At 36.9% G+C, this 21,825-nt stretch overlaps 2 protein-coding genes across 3 annotated transcripts in view; both read right to left on the reverse strand.

The window, feature by feature from the left end:
* LOC109105329 (zinc finger protein 385B-like) overlaps window positions 1-14,508 on the reverse strand; it is a 117,327-nt gene extending 102,819 nt beyond the window's left edge. For both annotated transcript variants that reach the window (XM_042764197.1, XM_042764195.1), the window contains exon 1: window positions 14,322-14,508. In XM_042764197.1, the coding sequence (XP_042620131.1) occupies window positions 14,322-14,493 (172 nt within the window). In that variant the 5' untranslated portion in view covers window positions 14,494-14,508. The remainder of the gene's footprint in view (window positions 1-14,321) is intronic.
* Window positions 14,509-18,337: 3,829 nt separating this feature from the next.
* The window catches only part of LOC109063946 (pre-mRNA-splicing factor CWC22 homolog), a 39,075-nt gene continuing 35,587 nt past the window's right edge, over window positions 18,338-21,825 (reverse strand). Inside the window, exon 21 of the mRNA XM_042764200.1 lies at window positions 18,338-19,234. Coding sequence (XP_042620134.1) covers window positions 18,675-19,234 — 560 coding nt within the window. The 3' untranslated portion in view covers window positions 18,338-18,674. The remainder of the gene's footprint in view (window positions 19,235-21,825) is intronic.

The raw sequence follows: 21,825 nt of genomic DNA on the forward strand, positions 1-21,825 counted from the left end.
TCAAGGGAAAGTACAAATGAAATTCATGAGAAAACACAGGATTTGAATAATTCCATTTCGTGACCTTGATTTCAGGACAACATTTGGTTTAAAGGACTCTGAAATTAAAGGAATGTTCCAGGTTTAATATGAATTCTCTTGATTATAATAGAAAATGATTTTGATTCAACCCTCAGTTTGTAAACACAAAGCAAAACACAAAAACGTGTTTACAGTAATGTGTTTGCAATGAAAGTCTATGGAAAAAGCCGCTTTCAATCTGCTAAACTTTCTAACTTCTACATTATGTGCCCAAGGATACCAGAAAGAGATGCAGTGGTACTCTAAGGTACAAAAGGTACATCTTTGTACTATATTTAAATCCTAAATGGTACAAAGAAGTACATTAAAAGGTACATATCTGTGCTTTAGAAATGCATATTAGTACCTGATTTTCTGAGAGCGTACAGACAAAACTTATCCTAGAATACAGATTTTAGGTTAAAAAAGTGAAGTGAAAGTGAATCAAAATCATCAGTTGAAAGTTGTATTTTAAACAGTTTTATTTATTGTCAGACCAAACCTCATGTCCAGCTTTCTATTCAGACCTCACCGTGTGCCAGCTCTCCACACACAGTAGCTGCATTCACAAACCCACACAGAACCGACTTCAAGTCCAAGAGTTATTGCTCGACTGTACACAGAGAATGAACGCATTGACCTGAACTAGCCTACAACAACCCTATACGGAAAATAAATAAATGAATATTAAATAAAAATTATATTTATTTTAAACAGCACAACTGTTTTCAATATTAGTAATTAGAAGTAATACGTTTCTTGAGTAGCAAATCAGTATACTGTACATACGACACTAAAGAGTAATTGCTGCTTTTCCATAACTTGAATAAATTCTATTTTAAAATATTAAAATAGAAAACATTTGTTTAACATTGTAATAATATTTAGCTATATTAATGTTTTTATTGTAATATAAAATACTCCTTTTAAAAACATCTTACCTACTAAAATCATTTGAATGATAGTATGTGTGTGAGTGTGTGTGTCTATATACAGTATAACCAATCTATGTGCTGTAAATACCATGTGACTTATCACATTACACCATAAGAATAAATCCACTTCATATATGTATATAAGATATATGTGAGTTATGGGAGATGTATGGGAATAAAAACACTGCTGAACTGCATCTGTTTCAATGCAAGAATGCATCCTGTATGAATTGCCCTTAAGATCATCACCAGTCTATATGGGGATCAAGATGCTATAATCCCTTGAAACCAGATTCCCCATCCAGCACCAGTGCAACAAAACAACCACGCCTCAGACCTTGAAACCAGAGCAGAGCAATACAAACATTTCCATCCTTAAAGTCCCTACGGCATTAACATGTGCAGCATCATGCAAACAGTTGGAGTGTACTATTACAGAAAGCCGCTTAAAGCATACTTGACCTTCCAATCACGGTCACATTTTCCAAAGTGTGTAACCGTAAATGTGTCCGATGAGTTGTGTTTCATAGGCTGGACATCACCTTGACGACAACATCCTATGACTGGTTATGAATGTCAATATTGAAAATAACAGACCATGTGTAAAACTCTTGGAAGTATTTTAAAAGATTCTATGCTGTGAACTTTAAATCTTTTTACATACTTTTGAAAATCCATTGTTTAGTTGTTCCTGATTATCGCTAATTGTCACATTTGTAAACATGACGGAATTCTTCTAACATGAGGGGGTTTGACATCACGGCATATTTGTTTCCAGGCAGAACATTAAAGAACGCAACATGCACGCCTCCCTAAAATCCTGCATAATTAAACCAATCCGATGACGACTTCAGAACTCCCGAAGTGTTTCCAATTTTCTGTGCCGTATGCATCAGACGTTCAGCCAACGGTCCATGGGTGTGTCATCTGAGGCTGAGACTATATTTTGAATGGCACCTAGCTTTTTCTGCAGCAGTTTATTTCTGCTACAAAATAAATTTGTCAACAAGTCTACTTTATGAAAATGCGAGCTCCTTAGAAAGTAGTTGTGAATCACAGGTGTTTTATATATGAAATGAGGACATGACTGCAGCTGGCAATGAGGCTGAAACCAGCACATTCAGTGCAAGAAGGCTTTTTCTTTTTAATTGTACTTAACATTATTTTATCCATTACACTGAAGAGACCTTTTTTAAGTATTTTTTTCTGTTTTATTTTGGTTTTAGAAAAACAAACATGATTGCTCTCATGCACAAATCAATGTCATGTCTCTTTGACTAGTGCAACTTTGAGCCTATATTTAGCAAAATACTTAAGTACTGTTAAAATCAGATACTCTTAAGATTTTTACTAGTTGTTTTGGAATTGGTGACTCGTAATGGCGTAATTTTCACTGTAAGGTATCTGTACTTTTACTCAAGTATGGTTTTCAGATACTCTTTGCACTTCTGTTCAATTCTCATTGAAAATCAATGATTCCAAGTTCCTCTCAGTAAGCGTGAACACTCAAAGGCCTTGCAAGCACTGTAATGAAAAAGTAAATAACATATGCTAATAGCTTACACATGTTTATTTGGTCACACATCAGAGTATAGTAGTGTGGCTGCTCTGCCAAAGAGCCTGACACAGGTCAAGGTCATTGTATTTAGCCCGGAAGCTCACAGGCTGCTTCGACAGGAGAAGAACGTGATGCCGTTACTGATGAATAAGAGCCACATACACACTATAAGCAAGAAAAACGAGAAAAGACTACCTGACAGTTCATTGCCTGACAGAATCAGGCTGTCAGCTCTGTCACTGAGCCAAAAGGAGGAGAAAACGTCTACTTTTGCCCTTCAGCATGAAGAAAACCCCCTCTATGTGAAAGCACCTAAGGAAAAGGCATTAGTGGCACTTCCTGTCACTGGGGTTGAAGAGCTGGGGGGTAAAGCAAGGAGGAAAGATGCACAAGCACACCTGCATCAACACAGATACAAATTACACAACATTTTTAATTGTTTTTCAGGTCTAGAAAAGTCATGAAAAAAAAAACTAATTAGAAGTAATGGAAATTAATATTATTAAATTATTACTATTATTATTTTTCTGCTTTCGTGTTCTGCTTCAAAATAATTAATTTGGTGCTATGACAGAGGAAAAAAAAAAAAGCAAAAGTAGACAATAGCATGTGAATCAATCAGATTTTGAACATTTTAAATGTCTTTTATAACAACATAAACAAATAGAATGGTCACAGAAAGTGTTTGAACCCTGACACAGACAGATAACACCGTGTTCTAAGACACCATGTCTGATAGATTCTTAGGCTAGAGGTGGAAATTTGCTTGGCCTGCTGTCCTCTAAAGCAGGCATTTTTTTCTGGAGGAGAAAAGGTTTTCAGGTTCTATTCACCTTGCTTTGGTACATCTTAATGAACCTGGCCTGACTATAGATGCTGTAAACCAAGATGACAGATGAATTATTAAAAAGGGTCAAAAGACAGGACAAGGTGGACATTTTATCAATAGACTTAAGTTGCTGCAATGTAAAGAGCCCAGAGGAAGGCGGACAATAATTAACCAAAAAAATATTATTTAAAGTTTGTCTAGAAAAGAACAACGACTTGATCACACTTAATCACACTATACTGGAAAAATCAAAGAACAGAGAAGCCTGAGGGGGATAAAATGGGAAAAAAGGAACCAAATTTGAACCTTAATTTGGTTACACAATTACTAACATTGCAGATAGATCAAGTAGGTAGGTAGGTAAGTAGATATATCTCGGTTAACACATGGCCAATCCCCTCAACTTTGTTTCTGTGGTATTTTACCAGGGGGTCATAAGGCATTTAATTATAGGATGAACTATAGTTCAATAGCATTCATATTTGTGTACTGAAAAAGCAACTGGATTAGCAGTCATAACCAATTTACAATCATACCACACAGAGGGAGATGAGAAAAAGGGCTGGGAGTATTTACAATATCACAACAGCACACAAAAAAGGCCATGTTTGTCCATACAGCTGCTGTGTCTTCAGGATTTGGGATTTACTCACATAATTATCTCCGAGTTAGTAATCCATCACTGACCAATCATCTGAGAGATGGTGCTTACAAAGGCCGGCTGTTACCCTACTTGTGTGGCCCTTTATGCTATAATTTGTACCTACTATGCAATCAGATTACTCCTAATCTAAATGACTTGCATCCTCACCGGACAGATAATCTTTAAGCTTCATGTTCCAAGAATGAATGAACATGGGACTCCACATAAAAAAATAAGCATGGCAGATGATAAATAAAAGAATTCAAATGCATTTCATTCTTTACTTGCATTCATAAAATATCTTACAGTAGTAAAATCCCTCCAGCGGAATGATGATGCCTCATGAAAAATTTAATTAATGTGAATGGCATCCAAGGAGTGGGAAAATGAATCAGTATGGCCCCTTCTTTTCAGCAAAAATTCATAAATGAAATTATATCTTAAACTACAAAAGAAATATCAGGAAGGGTGGTAAAGTAGCCTCAACTGCTATGGTTAAAAATGAACAAGCAGCCCCTTACATCACCCACTTACACCTGACAGTGAGAGAGAAGTGGTCCAGTGAGGTGCAGCCCAGGGTCAGTCCAGAAGCTAATGCGGCTGATCATATCAAGGGCTTCCTCTGTAAGTAGTAATCAAGAAGGTCTACAATACCTGGAGATACTATCCATTAACATTACCGTTCATAACAATGGCAACCTTCAGTTGAATTTGAATTGAGGTAACAAACAGAGTACAGAATTGCAATTTAAATAAAGATATGATAGATAGAACAATGTAATGATAGATAGAATGACAGATAGATTTAGCAATAAACAGACAGAATGACAGACAGAATGATAAAAAGACAGGCAGACAGACAGAATGACAGACAGGCAGACAGACAGACAGACAGACAGAATGACAGGAAGACAGAACAACAGGCAGTCAGAACGACAAAGAATGATACAAAAGACAGGCAGAATGATAGAAAGGAAGACAAGAGCAATAGACAGGCAGGCAGACAGAATGACAGACAGACAAAATGAAAGACATGGAAAGATAGAAAACTATGGAAAGATAGATAGAATTTGTAGAATTTACAGAAACAATAGAATGACAAAATTCAACTTCCTATAGAGTGCGACAAATTCAAATTCCAGTTAATGAATTAAAAAGAAACCAGTCCTTAATTTTGTATAACTAAGACTAATCAATCTGTAACCACAGGAATATGGAGCCCAGTCTCATGAAAATGTATATAAATAGTACGCCAAATAAAAATGAAAACTTGTGGTATTGATACGCAAAAAATGGACTTTGGCGTGCATATGGTACACATGTGTTTGGGGTGCATATAACATGCAGTTTTCACGTGCATATGATACAAAATTTGTTGGCGTGCATATGATATGCAGGTTTCGTGTACATATGATACACATCAACCCCACAACCCTAAACCTACCCATCGTGTAGCATATACAGGCCAAAGTCTTTTTTTTGCGTATCAATACCACGAGTTTTCGTTTTTATTTGGCATACTATTTATACACACTTTCATGAGATTGGGTTAGAATATGACGTCCTATAGCTAATGGCATCATAACAAGAATGTGCATCATCACAAACCCTTCAGTAGTGAGAATTCTGCTCTGTGACATTAAAGACAGCAAACAAGGAAAAGTATAGCCTAAAAAAATGTCATGCAATCAACAGCAATCAATAAAACAACATTAAATAACTTTTGAATGGCATTTAATGAAGACAATGTTTTTCGACCACCTTAAGGTGCAGTTACAACCTCTACCAGCAGGTGCTAACTGGGTCATGCTAACCACCAAACTTGATAGACCCCTTGATAGAATTGCATTTACTCTGCCTACAGAGTGTGTATAAAAGCTGCACTGAATGCTCTCTATTCAAACAGAGCAGGTCATTGACCCATGCATCAGTTCTGCTCCTTCAGTAGCTTTAAGAGATATTCTACGTAAGGTCTTCTGCTTTGTGCATTGGTTTCAGGCGCTGTGGGTGTGAGTTACCTCTCTCACACTCTGGTGTCAATGTTGAAAGGATTAGAGGAGCCCTAATGATTCCCATCTGTCACTGAGCCAAACCGTCCCTGGGCTCATCTGATCCGCAAGCTGCTTCCTTCCTCAAAATCACATTTAACAAATGACTCCTCGCTTTCTGATTAAAGTCTAGATCCTGTTTTAATCCGCCATCCGTATATTATATATCGCTTACATTCTACATCAATATTTACCTAACTTTCAGGTCTGTTATCTCTCTCTTTTTCTTTGGGTTTTTTTTTTTTTTTTTTACACTTTCTGAACCACATACGCATATACCACCTGTGCAGACCTATAAAAAGACACACCAGCTTTTCTAAAAACTACGTAGGCAGCATTTTAAGGCATTATGGGCATGCACGTAACATGATTTTTCTGCATTGTAAGATATCTTCATTTGGATACATTCTAAGGCAGCATGTGTCTAGGATCCTATGATTTCCGCGATGTGGAAAATGTGGACAGAATCTCAGAATCCAGTTATAAAAATAACATTTGCACTATACCCGGGAATCTCATGGAATTTGGACTAATAAATCATAAGCAGGATTGTACAACAAACCAAACTGTTATATGGACTGTTAATATTAAAGCACAAAAAGACTGCTATTGAATATGAAATATGCATGATCTGTATGTCTCTGTGTGAAAGAGACTTTAATAATTGAATTATAATTTAATTTAATAATTTAGCATTTAAATAACTAGTCATATCATATACACACTCAATCATATACACAACTCAATGGTCTCCGCCCAATAAAACAAAATTAAGGAATATAAATCTTATAAATCTACGATCTGCGCCCACTGTTGAGAACGTGCTCAGGACATGCTCAGGACAGTCTGGACAATGCATGAATCAGAGCTAAAAAAAAACCAATAAAAAAAAAACCGGTTTGTGTTAAAAATCTTTGTTTGTGTTCTACTGAAGAAACAAAGTCACCTACATCTTGGATGCCTTGGGGGTAATTTGATAAACATCAAATTTTCATTTGTGGGTGAACTATCCCTTTAAAGAACCTTTATTTTTAAGAGTGTAGGGCAGCTAGTCTGTCTGGTGCTGGATCCTCTGATTGAGTTACATGCATGCCATTATCTGGGATTAGGTACCTGGTGAAATTCCAACACAAGCTATACTCATGACTTAAATCATTAAACATTTCACATGTTGAAATATAAACAGAGACGAGGGGCTCTTAACAGATTTTTGCAGAGGTGATGCTAAATAAGCCACTACAGCTGGGGCAGCTCTTGCAGTTCAGTTCCTCTATTAGGTCCATTACTCAGACCTGGATTTTAGCAGTGGGAGGAAGGTTCCATCCCACTAACCATAGTTGATTGATGGGAAATCTAAAGAACCTAGAAGTCTAAGTGAGGACAGACACCTCGTGCCAGCAGCCAATAAAAAGGAGATCAGTGAAAGCCCAGTTGAGCCAAGAGTTTTAAGAGGCAGTGGCTGTGTGCAACCTGATTAGAGCCGAACTGAATTAGTGGATGCAGACTGAGCACTTAACTGTACTACTTTCTTTAAATTTAGAAAAGAAAGAATACAATTTTGACTTCACACTGTACAAATATGTTGTCAGCTGAAGTAAACTTACACAGATATCCTCTGCTCAGTATATAAGGAGTAGAGAATGCTGTGTAGGGACCCTGTGAATCAGAACACAACTAAACAGTAGGACTGAGCATTTGTCACCCGTTATGAAGCTCAAAGTGGTTTCTGGCCACTCTGTCCTCGCTTCCAGACTAGGACCAATCACACGGCCTGTAGGAGCTACTGATGTAAGCCATTTTGACATCAGGGTTACAAGAGTCATATCCTAGATACTGGGAAAATATAAAAAGATGGTGACTTCACAAGCACGGACATCATTAGCACTGACATCAAGAGTTTAAGTGCAGTATGAACTGTTTGAATGAATTCAGTTACTGTCAGTCAAAGAGGTACGACTAGGAGTGTTAATTGATTTCTGTGTGCACCACAGTAAGAAAACTGCACCTCATTTTGCTGATGCAGAGTAACAGTTTTAGGTGTGTTGCTGAGGAGAATCTAACTGGATGCCACAGAGGGATCGTTTGAAATTGCTGACTCCTTTACTCTTTAGACTTCAACTTTCTATTATTTTATTTTTTTATAAAAAAAAAAAGTCATAAAAAGCCTGCATTTTTTTCCTCAGTGAGTATCCGGTTTCTCTGTCCAATACATATGTTTTACAACATCCATAGGACTTTTGCAGTAAAGATATGATAGAAATGATCTATTATGGATCTGCCATGTAAAATCTGCCAGTGAGCTTGTCAATTCACATGTGTGTTGAGCAGTATTTCATAATGCAAAAGACACTGTAAATGTTTGCCTCTCTTTTGGAAACGTAATGTCGTCTCAGTCCCTGTGCTGCTCTCTTTCACAACACCCATCGCATCCGTCCCTTGTCATCGGCATGCAGTGTGATTTCTCACAGCTACATTACAAATATAAACGCACATGACAAACTGGGGCTTTAACAAGCAGGAACTTGACAACTTAGCATCAGCTCGATGGGACCCCATAGCTCAGCATTTGACTATGAATGCAAGAACAAAATAAAAAAAATATGCAAGCAAATCAGAGGAGCTTAATGTATGTTAAAAGAAAGATACACAGGGACATCCGCACAGGTGCTAGAGAGCAGAATAGAAGACAAGTCAGGGCGGGGCCACAGGGAAAGCCAATTAAATATTCAGAGAACGTGGTTTCTAACTTTCCTGAGGTTATAAAGCTCTAAATTCAACACAAGAAATCTTTTCTTCATGCAAATTGCTGTCTGACAAGCTTTTCCGCTGCCTTTTGATTACCAGGAAATAATTGGCCCTGATCATCGGCTGTTTTTAAACAATCGCCCAATGGCCAATATGGATTATTGGCCAATACATCGGTCATTCATATAGACAATATAAGTTGTTTCAGGGTGTAGGAGGCTGACTTGATTTGATTGCTGAGGTCTTTTGCTCGTTGTAGAAGTTTCAAGATGGTCTTAAAAGGTTCATAAGTTATCTTTGAAACAAATTTCTCTCTGGAGAAAATAAACAAGACATTTACATCCAGAGCCATATTGCTGCTGTCTATTCTGCCAGATTTTGTGAGGCTTCCCAATTATTAGATTTTTTAGGTTTCTCAAATGGTGCTTTTTCACTGCGTGGTACGACTCGGCTCGGCACTGTTTGCGTTTCCACTGCAGTTTAGTATCGGTTTTTAGTGTGGGGAGGATTATTAACGTGTCATTATAGTTGCACCGTCTATTTCCACGACTCCTAAAAAAAATTTTTCATCCCGCGTCACCCCATCAAGCTCTCGCTGGATCCGCTCCTCTGCTATCAACGAGAGGAACATCTGTACTTCCACTTTTTGGTTGTTAAAAAAGGTGTGCTCGCTCAAATGCGTTCGGTCGTTGGCTGTGCTGATTCAAGTTCAGTGACGCAGGAAGCGATGATTCTCTCCAGCCAATACGTGAGTTTACACGTGACGTTTTGGTAACAGTACAGTTCACTTGGAACCCCAACCGAGGTGGTACTAAAAAAAGTACCAGGTACTGTATCGTGCCGTACCATGCAGTGGAAAAGCCCCAAAAATATCCCCAGTCCTGTCAGTAAAAATACAGTAAGAGTGATTCATTACCCCCTTACAGAGGAATCTTTCCCCTCTCCCTCTTTCACCTTCCATTTTCATCCCTCCTGCTAATTACTAGAACTAGCTGACCTTCCCAATATCCTAGTTTCCCAGCTACGTTATCATTCGTTGTACTCCGCAGAGACACAGGAGATGTGGAGGCAATTTATTTCTGCCCCATTCCATACCCAGCCAGGAGCAGCAGCCCCCTCCCGGGCTTTTCCGTCAGTAAAAATAAATGTAAGGTCAAAGGAGCTACGCACACAGTGACGAAGGTATACGTACATGCGTGTGTGTATATTGACAGTAATATACATGATAATTTAGGTCACGTCAGACATCATGTCACAACTTCATGTCACTCCACAGCAGTGGTGACCTTTACAGCAAATTAGTTTTTATATAATTTAGCTGCTAAAAGACTCTCGGTAGTATTGCACTACAATGACAAATGACTATTAGACCAACTGAGACATATGTTAATAGACATTACTGGGGTGCGGTGGGATGATGGTTTATACTGTGTGACAACAGAAACGTGTCAGTTTCTACCATGGTAGAAATATTTGCATCAAAAAACATGGCTTAACGTCAAACAACAGAGTGAGAACAAATTGAGAAAGAGCATTGGGTCATCCTTAGACATTGTAAAGATTGCTTATAGACACATTTATTATAGCAGTAACAATGTAGAACCAAAAAGGCCACAAAAATACACTATAAAGACATTAAAATGTAAAGGGCCAATTGATGGTTTGAGTTTGTACTAGATTAACCTAAATAATTGTACTAAAATATGGAATCATAACCTGCTCTCTTATGCAGAACGTCTGCCTTTTTGGCTCATGGATCACATTCACGCATGATGGTGAGCTCCATAAATCACAGCAGACAGAATGGGACTAATTACTAGTCACCTATACAGGCATCTCACAGCTGCAGGGGGACAAGCTATACCACAAAATCAGCCTTTATTGTGGCATGGCAGCAAGGATTTTGTGCAACACACGGAAAAGATATCAAACCACAATAGAGTCAGTGTCTGTAAAAATAAAAATAATAATAATAAAAACTTGAGGCAAGCAATAACATTCATGTGGAGTATGAAACAAATTACTGAGAATGGCCCACGTAAGTTGTTTACTGTAAGTAATGCACAATGTATGGTCTGACACCAATACTGGGTAGATATGAGGAAACAAAACATTTGTCTGGAATTGTACGTGTGTGAACTATGCAACTCAATTTCCAGTTATCATGACAACATGCTAACTATACGTTCTTCATTTAATGAAAACATGTTTCTATTTGCAACCTGTTCTGTTGAGATAATATGAATAATAATAGATAATTTCTGAATAAAAACAAAACAAAACAGGATACTCAAAAAAAAAAAAAAAATGCAGGACTGGACTTGATCGTAAAAAGTGGGTAAGACCTTTTTATGTTTTTGAAAGAGTTCTCTAATGCTCACCAAGGCTGCATTTATTTGATCAAAAACACAGTAAAAACAGCAATACTGTGAAATATTTTTACATTTTAAAATAACGCCTTTCTATTTAAAATTTTTTTTTTTAAATGTAATTAATTCCTGTGATGAACAGCTGAATTTTCAGCATCATTACTCCAGTTTCCAGTGTCACTAATATGCTATTTGCTGCTCAAGGAACATTTCTTTTTATTATGAATGTGAAGAACAGTTGTACTTAATATTTTTGTGAAAACTGTGAAACTTGTTTTTAGTTTTTTTTTTTTTTTCTTTTGGATGAATAAATGATTTGTAACATTATAAATGTCTTTAATGTCACTTTTGATCAAATTAATGCTTCCTTCCTATGTAAAAAGCATTCATTTCTTTAAAAAAAAATAGAAATAATAATTTAACCGACCATATCCTTATGATCGGTAGAGTATGCTAGAAAAGGAGAGTGGTTAAAAAAAGTACAAGGAATTTATGATGTTAGGTGAAGACTTCCCAATTTTTCAGACGCAGAGTAATGTATTACACAAAATAAAAAAGGGTTTGTTTTTGTCCTATTTTATCATAAGTAACCTGAATCATGCACAATTAAACACGGAACATGAAATAAATAAAAAAAAAATGGATAGGGCCAAGTTTGGTTTCAGTTTGACACCCCCCCCCCAATTTTAAAAAACTCATCAGATCTACACAATTCACACAAATGTACTATTTTGGATATAAAATGGCAAACTTCACCAAAAGGTGACAAGTTTGCTTCCTTATGCCATCACCAAATCTCCAGGGTATTAACTTTCCTTTCAAATGGGTGACAGTGCATGAAGTAACATCATATTTATTAAACCAACCAATGACAGACAGGAGGAGCATTCGGGAAAACTGCTCGAAAACAAACCTTATTTTTGCAATTCCATAGTGTTTCTAGTGGTGCAGAAATGACACACTTCACCTTTAAGGAAATCTATGACGTTGCCAAGTTATTCTTCCTGACCTTGAATAACCCCAGAGCACTCCGGTCTTTCCTTTAAAGATATTAATGAAATTTCCAAGATGTTCTTGTTAACCTTGTATAACCATTAGTGGAGGTGAGGAGGTTAAATACTGTACAGATAAGCATTTTCTCTCTGGATCTTACAACAGGTCTTCTGTATAACGGGAAGCAGCATGATGTATGAGTGTGATTAACACAGATATTATATAGCAGTAAAGAGACGCTGTAACACTGGCATACAATAAAGAAACTCTTTGATTGTTCTCTCCAGCTCCTATATTTCTGACGGAGACAGCAGGTATAATAACAGCCCTGTGTACACCTGAGAGCTCTGGGTTACAATTTTGTGCTGAGCTGAAGCACAATCTCAAAGTCGAATTAGACAGCTCTTTACTTTCAAAAAATGCATAGATTAGAGTTCCATAATACAATATTTTAGACTTATTTAATGTTCTAGAAACTCATCCAAGAAGAAAGAATGTGTGGGAATAATGAAATGCAGAAGGAAGGATGCAGTTAAGAAGGAAGGGGGAAAAGAAGCATGTGCACTATACTATTCTGTGCCTGCAAACACTTACTTATTGTCACTGCGGGTACATTTATCTTCAGGACGCCTAGAACAAAGGTGGACTAATGTGTGTTTATGAATAAAGGTTTTAAAAAAAAAAACAATTTCCCAAGGTGCTTTAAGCCTACAATGTGTTTTGCTTTACAAGGCATGATGCAACACTGATGAACAAATTAGTCCTGATGAGGAAAGGACTTAAGTGCTCTATTAATGTACAGGTAGACCACACTTCAGGGAGAATATGTGAGAAGCCACACCTTCTGCCTTATGTTCACATTACAAAGAGAGAGAAAGAAAATGAGAGCACATGAACCTTAGAAACTGGCATAAAAGTGCAAATTTTCAAAGCCTCTGGCTGCATTAAACTAAGCAAATTTTGTTTAAATAATGCATGAATGAAACATTTTCTAACCAGCATGCAATCATATTCAATGGTTCGTTTTGTATTGCCATTTATGGCATTTCTAAAAATTTTACAATCATTCAGATGAATATATAAACAAAGGTTGTTTAAAGACACAACGCTTAAAGTCAGTATAAAGCCCTGTAGGTTGCATATATTATGAGGCTTACTGTAGAATTACAAAATGAGAGGATTATTTAATCCAAGGACAAATGCAAAAACATGACAGCAAACTGTGAAAGAGGCTCACTGCAATCCCATATTACTGACGTACATGCACTTCCATTTCACGGTCACCATCATTATTTGTGTGTTCTTAATTTATGTGTGTGTGTGTGTGTGTGTGTGTGTGTGTGTGTGTGTGTGTGTGTGTGTGTGTGTGTGTGTGTGTGTGTGTGTGTGTGTGTGTGTGTGTTGAAAACAGTTTACTGAGTCAGCGAGTTGAACTCATGAACCGGATCAGTTTGATTCATTAGCGAATCCTACAGTATATATGTTTTATCAAATGGCGATTCATTGAGAAGATTCGATTCAAATGAATCGTTAACTCATCAAACGGACATTCTACTTCTCAACTGACAAGGACGCAGTTCAAGAATATCAATGAATAACAACTTTAATTGTTCGTCCGGCAAACTATCATATGTCTTATGAAAACCTGTAACCTACATTCTTCAACAACAAAAAAAGTAAGTAACGTTAAATCATTTTGAACAGTATGATGATGAGTAAATAATGATAGACTTGATTTCTGAGTGAACTGTCACTTCCAGTCTTAGAAATATCTGTTATACGGAGAAACGCTTTCAAAACCTAGGTCGCATAAATAAATAAATAAATAAATAAATATAGCGCGTCAGCTGAGATATGACAACTGCTCTGATGCTGAATTAGAAAGCGGTGCGAACAGGTAACTGTTAACCTACGGTGAAAGTGTTTGCCAAAGTTGCTCTCTGGTTACGGAAAGACTCTCCAAAAACGTCAAAGAAAGAGATTTCTACCTAAATCACACACATGAGATATCAAATACTGGCTTGATGCTTCAGGTTGCTGTCTTTCACTCACTAAAATGAAGTTGCGGTAGACTGAGCGGTTGTCAGTATTAACACTGTCAAAAACGCATTTGCAGATGAATTCTCCTGAGGTTCACTCACCTGAAGAGCCTATGTTTGCCGGTAAAGTTGAACAGACTTGGCGACACTCTGTGTTGCAGGTTGCACAGCGCACACGGACTCTGAAGCGATGCGCCGCGTCCTGACTGAAGTTAACGAATCCTACTATGGCGATGGTTACTGGAGTAATACTCACGACACACACCTTCGCCATTGGCAGGTTACTAAATAACGTCAACCTAAACTAATTAATATTCACCACCGACATTTCGCCATTGGAGAGTTAACTAGAACGTCAGCGTGGTGTCATTAATATTAACTAAGTGAGCCTTCGCTATTGGATGGTAGCCACGTGACGTCAGCACGGCGTGAATAATATTCATAGAATGAAACTTCGCCATAGTATTCGTAATTTCGCGTTAGAAATCATCACGCATGCTCATCCCGAAACCTCAGGGGCAGCGCTACCTGAGAGCACATCCTGTACGCCCTACTTTCACTGTCTCCCTCTCAGTCTTCCCTATGGGAATGGAAGCAATCATTTTGCAATTAAATGCCAATAAATTAAAAGAAAACACCCCTGGAATTAAAAGTTTTCTCTTCTTGTAAATGAGGTATTTGTTAAGCAAACATTGTTGGTTTATAATTTTGCTTCTCAAGGGCAAAAATAATTATGCTTCTTAAAATAATACAAATAACTAAAATCCAAATAACAATAATAATCATTTTTAGCTTTTATTTATAATCTAGATGTGTTTAGAAAAATGTATGCTATAACATGGAAGGACAACTAGGAATGTTATCCCGGGCCCATCCATAACAATTGTCCTGATTACACATATTTAAGCAATGGTCCTAGATGTATAAAGTTTCAGATATGAAATAACAATTTATCAAAATTGTGCACTATTTTACTGAATGGAAAATCTCAGTCTCATTCTTTGAGCGGGGACAGCTTGAGTCAAGTTGGATGTCAGTAAACAAGGTTTGAATAATGTTTATGATGTCTGCTGTGGTGAGACGGTCTGCCAGAACATATAGACCCCTAATTGCACGCTACAGTAATAGTGATCTACAAAAATTCTATTTTAGAATTTAAAAACAGGGTTTGAAGAAGCACCCACACTGAACTCCACCCGTTCATTCACTTCCTGCGGTGATGTTGGGCAGAGCTTCCATTCATAGAGTTGTTTTCTTTTCAGGCACAGTATTGCCCATTTTCACACTGACATCAGCACGAGTATGAAACGCACTGCCATATTTTTCAGTGGGATGTCTGTAGCAGTAGGAGGCAGATGAGAGTGGTAGGTGTAGGCTAAATCAAATTTTCCATAATAATCCTAAATACAAACATGCATGCACAGACATTAAAGGAAGAGTTCAACCAAAAATAGAAAATTGCTGACAATTTACTCACCCTCAGGTCATTCAAAATGTAGACGAGTTTGTTTCATCATCATATTTGGAGAAATTCAACATTACATCAGTTACTTATCAATGGATCTCTGCAGTGAATGGGTGCCGTCAAAAGGAGAGTTCAAAAAGCTGATAAAAACATCACAATAATCCACAAGTAATAAATACAACTCCAGCATATCAGTTAAGAAACAAATCCATCAAGACGTTTTAAGACAACAGATTTGTTTAGAACTGTCTTGGACTGTTTTTGCTTGTAAATAGTGCTTGATCTGTGCATATTTCTCTCCTGATTCAGACAAGATGACTTTAACTGGAAGCAATATAGATAGAGGACTCACATGTTAGCCAGAAGCAATGGTTTTAAGTTAAAAAGCATCATAAGGATGAGTCATGTGGATTATTGTGATTTTTTTATCAGGTGTTTGGACTCACTGCAGAGGATCCATTGGAGAGCAAGTGATGTAATGCTAAATGTCTCCAAATCCTGTTCTATTAAAGCAACAAACTCATCTCCTGTACATCTTTTTGAGTGAACTATTCCTTTAATAGACATGGATGCAACCATCTTAAGTGCATCAGATGTTGATAATTAAGTCTATCTCATGAGTCAGTTCTGATGAAAGCTGCTATTCCCACATCTCTGAATGTACTCGACTATCTCACCTCATTTCACAGCCTATAATAACCACAATAATGCATTTATGAATAAATGCTGACTTAACTGACACCAACAGAAGAAGATCAGATGCATATATGCACAAAAACTGAAATGTTCTGCAATAAATGACCAGATGGAGCAAAGTGAATCTTGAGTCAGGCGTACAAATTGGCAGTCAGCTGTGAATGGAAGGGGTCTGCTTACAAAAACGTCTTGTGATACCAAAGTGCAAAATTCCTGCAGAAATGCTGGTGATGGAGAAGGAGCTTTTCCAGAAGTGACTCTGACAGTGTGGTGTCGAAGGAGTTGGAAATAACAGGTCTATCTCTTGCTCCACTGATAATGAAACGGGCAAGCTCTTCCGCTTCTCTCGTAGAATCAAGTTCTTGTAGTCTGATACAGTCAAGAGCCTGTCTTGAACAGAAAACAATGATAAACAAGATATATGTAACAATATATAACCATTAGTTATTAATGCCATAGAGCCACTTGAGCATAATGCTGATTATTATTCTTTTAAAAAAGATCTGACTCAAACAAATCTTACAAACCTGTCAAGAATACATCAGGGTCATGTTTCTCTCAAAAATCAAAAGAAACATAAAAAATTATATTTTGCTTATAGAAAAAAAATCAATATATTTTTTATATATTGATGTAACAAAATTGAATTTGAGGAATGAGTGTGATTTTTTAATTTTAATGCAATAAATATTTAAATAATATAAATAAAAAATATGGATATATGCAATTATCTTATTCATCCATTATATTGTATACATATATATATATATATATATATATATATACATACACACACACACACACACACACACACACAAATGATACTGTATAATTAATTCATTATATATTAGTCTACCGTATATACTTAGGGGAAAAGTGACCGGAGCATGTTTTTGTACATCATTAAGCAAACCTGGGATCCTTCCTCTCTGAATTGACTGGCAGCTCTTTATTGATGATTTTTAATTCATATGCGTTTCGCTGCTTTACAATCCCAGTGGGCTTGTCCTGCATCCCATTAACATCAGCTACAAAGAAAAGGGCTTTGCTTATGCAGTCTAGGCTCAGTTACCCCTGAAGGTCACGGCAGATGTGAATCCTATAGGGCAGCACAGCAGAAATCAGTGAATGCAAAGCAGCTTCATCTCCAATGCCAGCATGCTGCTTGAAACGCTGAAGAAATCAGTGCATCTGAAATGCGATGTGACAGAAATCAGATTTGGTGAATTACACTAGGCGCAACACTGAACAGATTATTTACCACAGAAATGTTACTTTATTAAGCTCCAACACTGACATGAGCTACAAACTGAGATAATCTAATAAATAATAATAATAAAAGACAAAAATAATTAATTTGTAAAATTAACTGTAAAAGGAGAATCAGAGCAGTTAGGGCTGGCTGAAATACTGAAAAATATACATACCTTGATATTCTTGATAACCATCAGATATAAATAAGAAATATAATATTTACCATTAAAAAGCAATATTTTATTTTTGTGCTGCAAATTAATAATTTTGAATTGATTAATTAAAACTGACAATAGAATCAACCTTGGAAATATTGTATTTGCACATGCCATTTTTGCATAGGGATGCACTGACATTAAAATTTTGATATCAAAAATATTAAGCAGCACAACTGTTTTCATCATTGCACCAAATCAGCATATTAGACTGATCATTAGATCACATGACACTAAACACTGGAGTAACGATGCTGAAAATTCCACTTTGCTTCACAATTATATTTTTTAAATATACTGTACTAAAATAGAAGACTGTTATTTAAAATTGTTATATTATTTCACAAAATTACTGTTTTTACTGTATTTTTGATCAAATATAACTTTTGAACGATATACTTTATATTGCTAGCAAAATCATCACAATTTATCTTTTTTTTTCCTAACTGGTTTTGAATCAAATGAGGCTTTAATAAGCACAGTGAACGTTTTACATTTATATCAAATGTCATCTTTAATCTCGCTTTTCCCAATTACTTCCAAAACAACAGCAAAAATACCATTGGGCAAGGATACATAAAATACAAAATTTGAGCACAGCCTCGTTTAACCGCTAAAACTGTTTCAGGAACATATTACACAGCATCAGTGTGTGTACGGTGCATTTCCACGAGTCCCTTCAATGGCTGCTCAAAACAATCATCATGTTTTACTGTATAATAACACAGAGGCTAAGCAAAAGCACAAGGGTGAAAGCGACCGTGAACGAGGAACGGCTCAAAATTTGTACAATATCATGATTTTATTCCATCTTCCTTCAGGCGGCTATCTGTGTCTCCTCGGTGAGCTATCCCTGCTCCTCTCATCTTTCCTCCTGGACTCTTTATATCTGTCAGAATGCCTGTTCTCTTTGTCCACCCTCTCCAAGCTGTTCCTGTACGAGTCCCTGGAGTCGATATCTTTGCGGCTCCTCTCTCGTGACTTTGACCTGTCCTGGCTCCGCCGCAGAGGCTCCTTCTCTCTGCTTCTGCATCTATCTTTGTCCTTGTCCGCTCGGGAATTTTTGCCATCGTCCTTGTGCCTGCGTGAATCCGGCTGTCGGTCTTCATGGTCCTGATGGTCCTTAAGCCCTCTCCCGCGCTCCGGTTCTCCTCGTTGTCGCGCAGGGGGTGACTCGTCCTCATGTCCCCGGCGGCGAGAATCTCTGTGGTGTTTGTCGGATCCATGGCGGTCCTCATTGCTGCCGTCTTGCCGCCGGTTCTCGTGTCTCTTGCTGGGCCTCTCCTCCAGAGGAGATCGCTGGTTTGCTGCCTTGCTGGACCTCTTCTTCTCCTTGTTCTTGTCCTTTTTCTTGCCCGAGGCCTTCTTCCGCCTTGAGTCAGAGTCTGTGAAGGGAGAGAAGAACTTCGTAAGTATTCAGAGGAACCAAAAATAAAAGAAAAACAATGTTCAGTTTGGATAAGTTCATTCAGTAATGTATGAAAAGGGAAAGGAATTGAAAAGTATTGTGGTTTCGATTGCACTTTTGTGAATACGCATTGGCCTTAGGGGCCATTCACACAGAACTCGTTTTTTCATTCCAATGCACTACTTTTCCATTGTTTTTCTATGTAAAAACATGCTAGACAGACACATATGATCGTTATGCTTGTGTCCAACATCTTTTGCAGCGTCTTGCACGAGCATCGCATTTTTAAGACACATTTTTTTAATTTTACATAAACATTGCAGCATCTGCAAAATGTGATTTTACCAAAATAAGTGGGATCATACAAAATGCATGTTCTTTTTTTAGTACCGAGGTATTTCACATAAAAGTGGTTTACAATATAGTCCACAAGAGAAAATAATAGTTGAATTTATAAAAATGACCTGGTTCAAAAATTTACATACGCTTGATTCTTAATGCTGTGTTGTTACCTGAATGATCAACAGATGTTTTTTTTTTTTTTCCTTGCAGCAGATTGTTTTTTTTTTTTTTACTTGGGTTGGTTTTTAAGAAATGTTTGTGTGGGCTTAGTTGTTTTGACAGAAGTCTGTTGTTTCACTTAGAGTTAAAATTTGATTCAAATTTACAAGTCAAAAAAAAAACCCTATACATGGATAAATCATTCACAATAAGACCAGTAACAATGCATTTAGATGAATTTCATGCTTGCTTTAAGTACATAAAACACAGTGACAGTACAAAACAACTAATAATTAAAGATATCTAATTTTTTGCAATTCTTGAGTGGTGTGTGAGATTTTGAGAACCTGCAGCACTCAATCTGATCTATTTCTATAAAAACAGAGGCATCAAACCACTTACTTGTTTACACCTAGAAAAAATGAGCAGCAATAAATACACTTGCTCATGCACGTTTGAGGGAACTGTTAGAGAATGGGAAGTATGTTTTCCTTGAAAAGCAGTGATAAACATCAATTAACATTCATTAAACGGTAGCAGAGGAGACGAGAGGCCTGACATCACATCTCTTCTAAAAATGTAACTTCATTAACAGCCTCGAGAACAAATTACTGCACTCGAATAGCTGCGGCTCACTTCTGTCAGAATCTGCCTGTTCTCAAATCTAATTATAATCATGTTTTACACAATGCTGAAACCATAAAAAGTGTCTATTTGCATGCAGATTGGGAGAGGAAGTGTTTAAAATGGTGTTTGTCATCATTCCGTAATTCAAAAGAAATTAGTTATGAGCAATTCCTGGCTGGGATGAAGATATTTCAGCCCCGGAAATTCGATCTATTAAATAAATCAGGGTTTTGCCCTTTGTATCATTTAATCAATGACTTTCATGTTATACAGACTGTACTCAACAGGAAATATTTTAAGCAAAACTAATGACTAAAAAAATTTGCATATTGTTTCTAAGCCTGGAAACAATATGCAAATGACTATTTCAAAATGCCTTCAAAAGGTTTTCATGACTGCAGGGATCCTAAAAAGTTGAAATTTAAAGGAAATTCTTGACATTTACAAACAACAGAATTTGAAAGCCAGTTTTGGCAAAATTTAAGAATTTATCTAATGGGATCTACAAAGTGGACACTCCATCCTGAAGTGCAGGCTGATGAGTGACCAGTCATCAGAGCTCAGGAAGGGAGGCGGAAAACCCTCCATAAGCAGAATAATTAAGGAAGAAAAACAAACACAAAACAGATCTCACGTCAAGTCCAGACACGAACGGCATGAATAATTATGCACTGGGCCAATGGCCACACTTTCTTTCACACTTAACGAGGTTTTAAAGTTATGATGAAAAACAGGACTGGCCCTGCTCTTGTTCAATACAACAGGTTAGTGTACTACAGACACACTGTAACGTCAACAATCCAAATCTTCCCATTCAATCTAAACCATAAAAATGGGATTTTTAGACGTGGTTATGACAACACAATCATGAGCAAATTAAAAGAATGTTCAAGTTGGGAATTAAGTAGGGCTGCATGATATAACAAAAGAAAATCCATATCACAATATAGCGAAGGCTGAGATTTCATCAAATTAACACATGCTCTGCAGGTTTCACTGCTGAAACAGCTAAAACATCGTATCATGGGCTGCTTGCGTGTAAATGAACACAGTGCTGCGCTTCAAAGTGTATAAAAGCTTGATGGTTGAAGAAATTAAGATGTAAATGTTAGTACTGTCATTTTACAGTGCACTATATAGTTATATTATTATTAAAATAGCTCATTATTACATGTATTTATTACTCACTTTATGGTTACTGAAAAAGATTTTGGTTGGTTCTTAATAATTCTTGGTTCCCTAATAATTCAACCCACAAAAGGATGGTTCACACTAACTTTTTTTGTGTGTGTGAACCAGAGCAAAACTACAGGTTTCAGATTTTTTTTTCTATTCAGACACACTCCTTAACAAAATCACTCGAATCATTCAAGAACGATATCATTCTTTCCAAATACAGATATTCTTCTAATCTTGAGAAAAATCCTGTATTTTTTCATA

This window comes from Cyprinus carpio, chromosome A9, assembly GCF_018340385.1.
Source record: "Cyprinus carpio isolate SPL01 chromosome A9, ASM1834038v1, whole genome shotgun sequence".
NCBI lineage: Eukaryota > Metazoa > Chordata > Actinopteri > Cypriniformes > Cyprinidae > Cyprinus > Cyprinus carpio.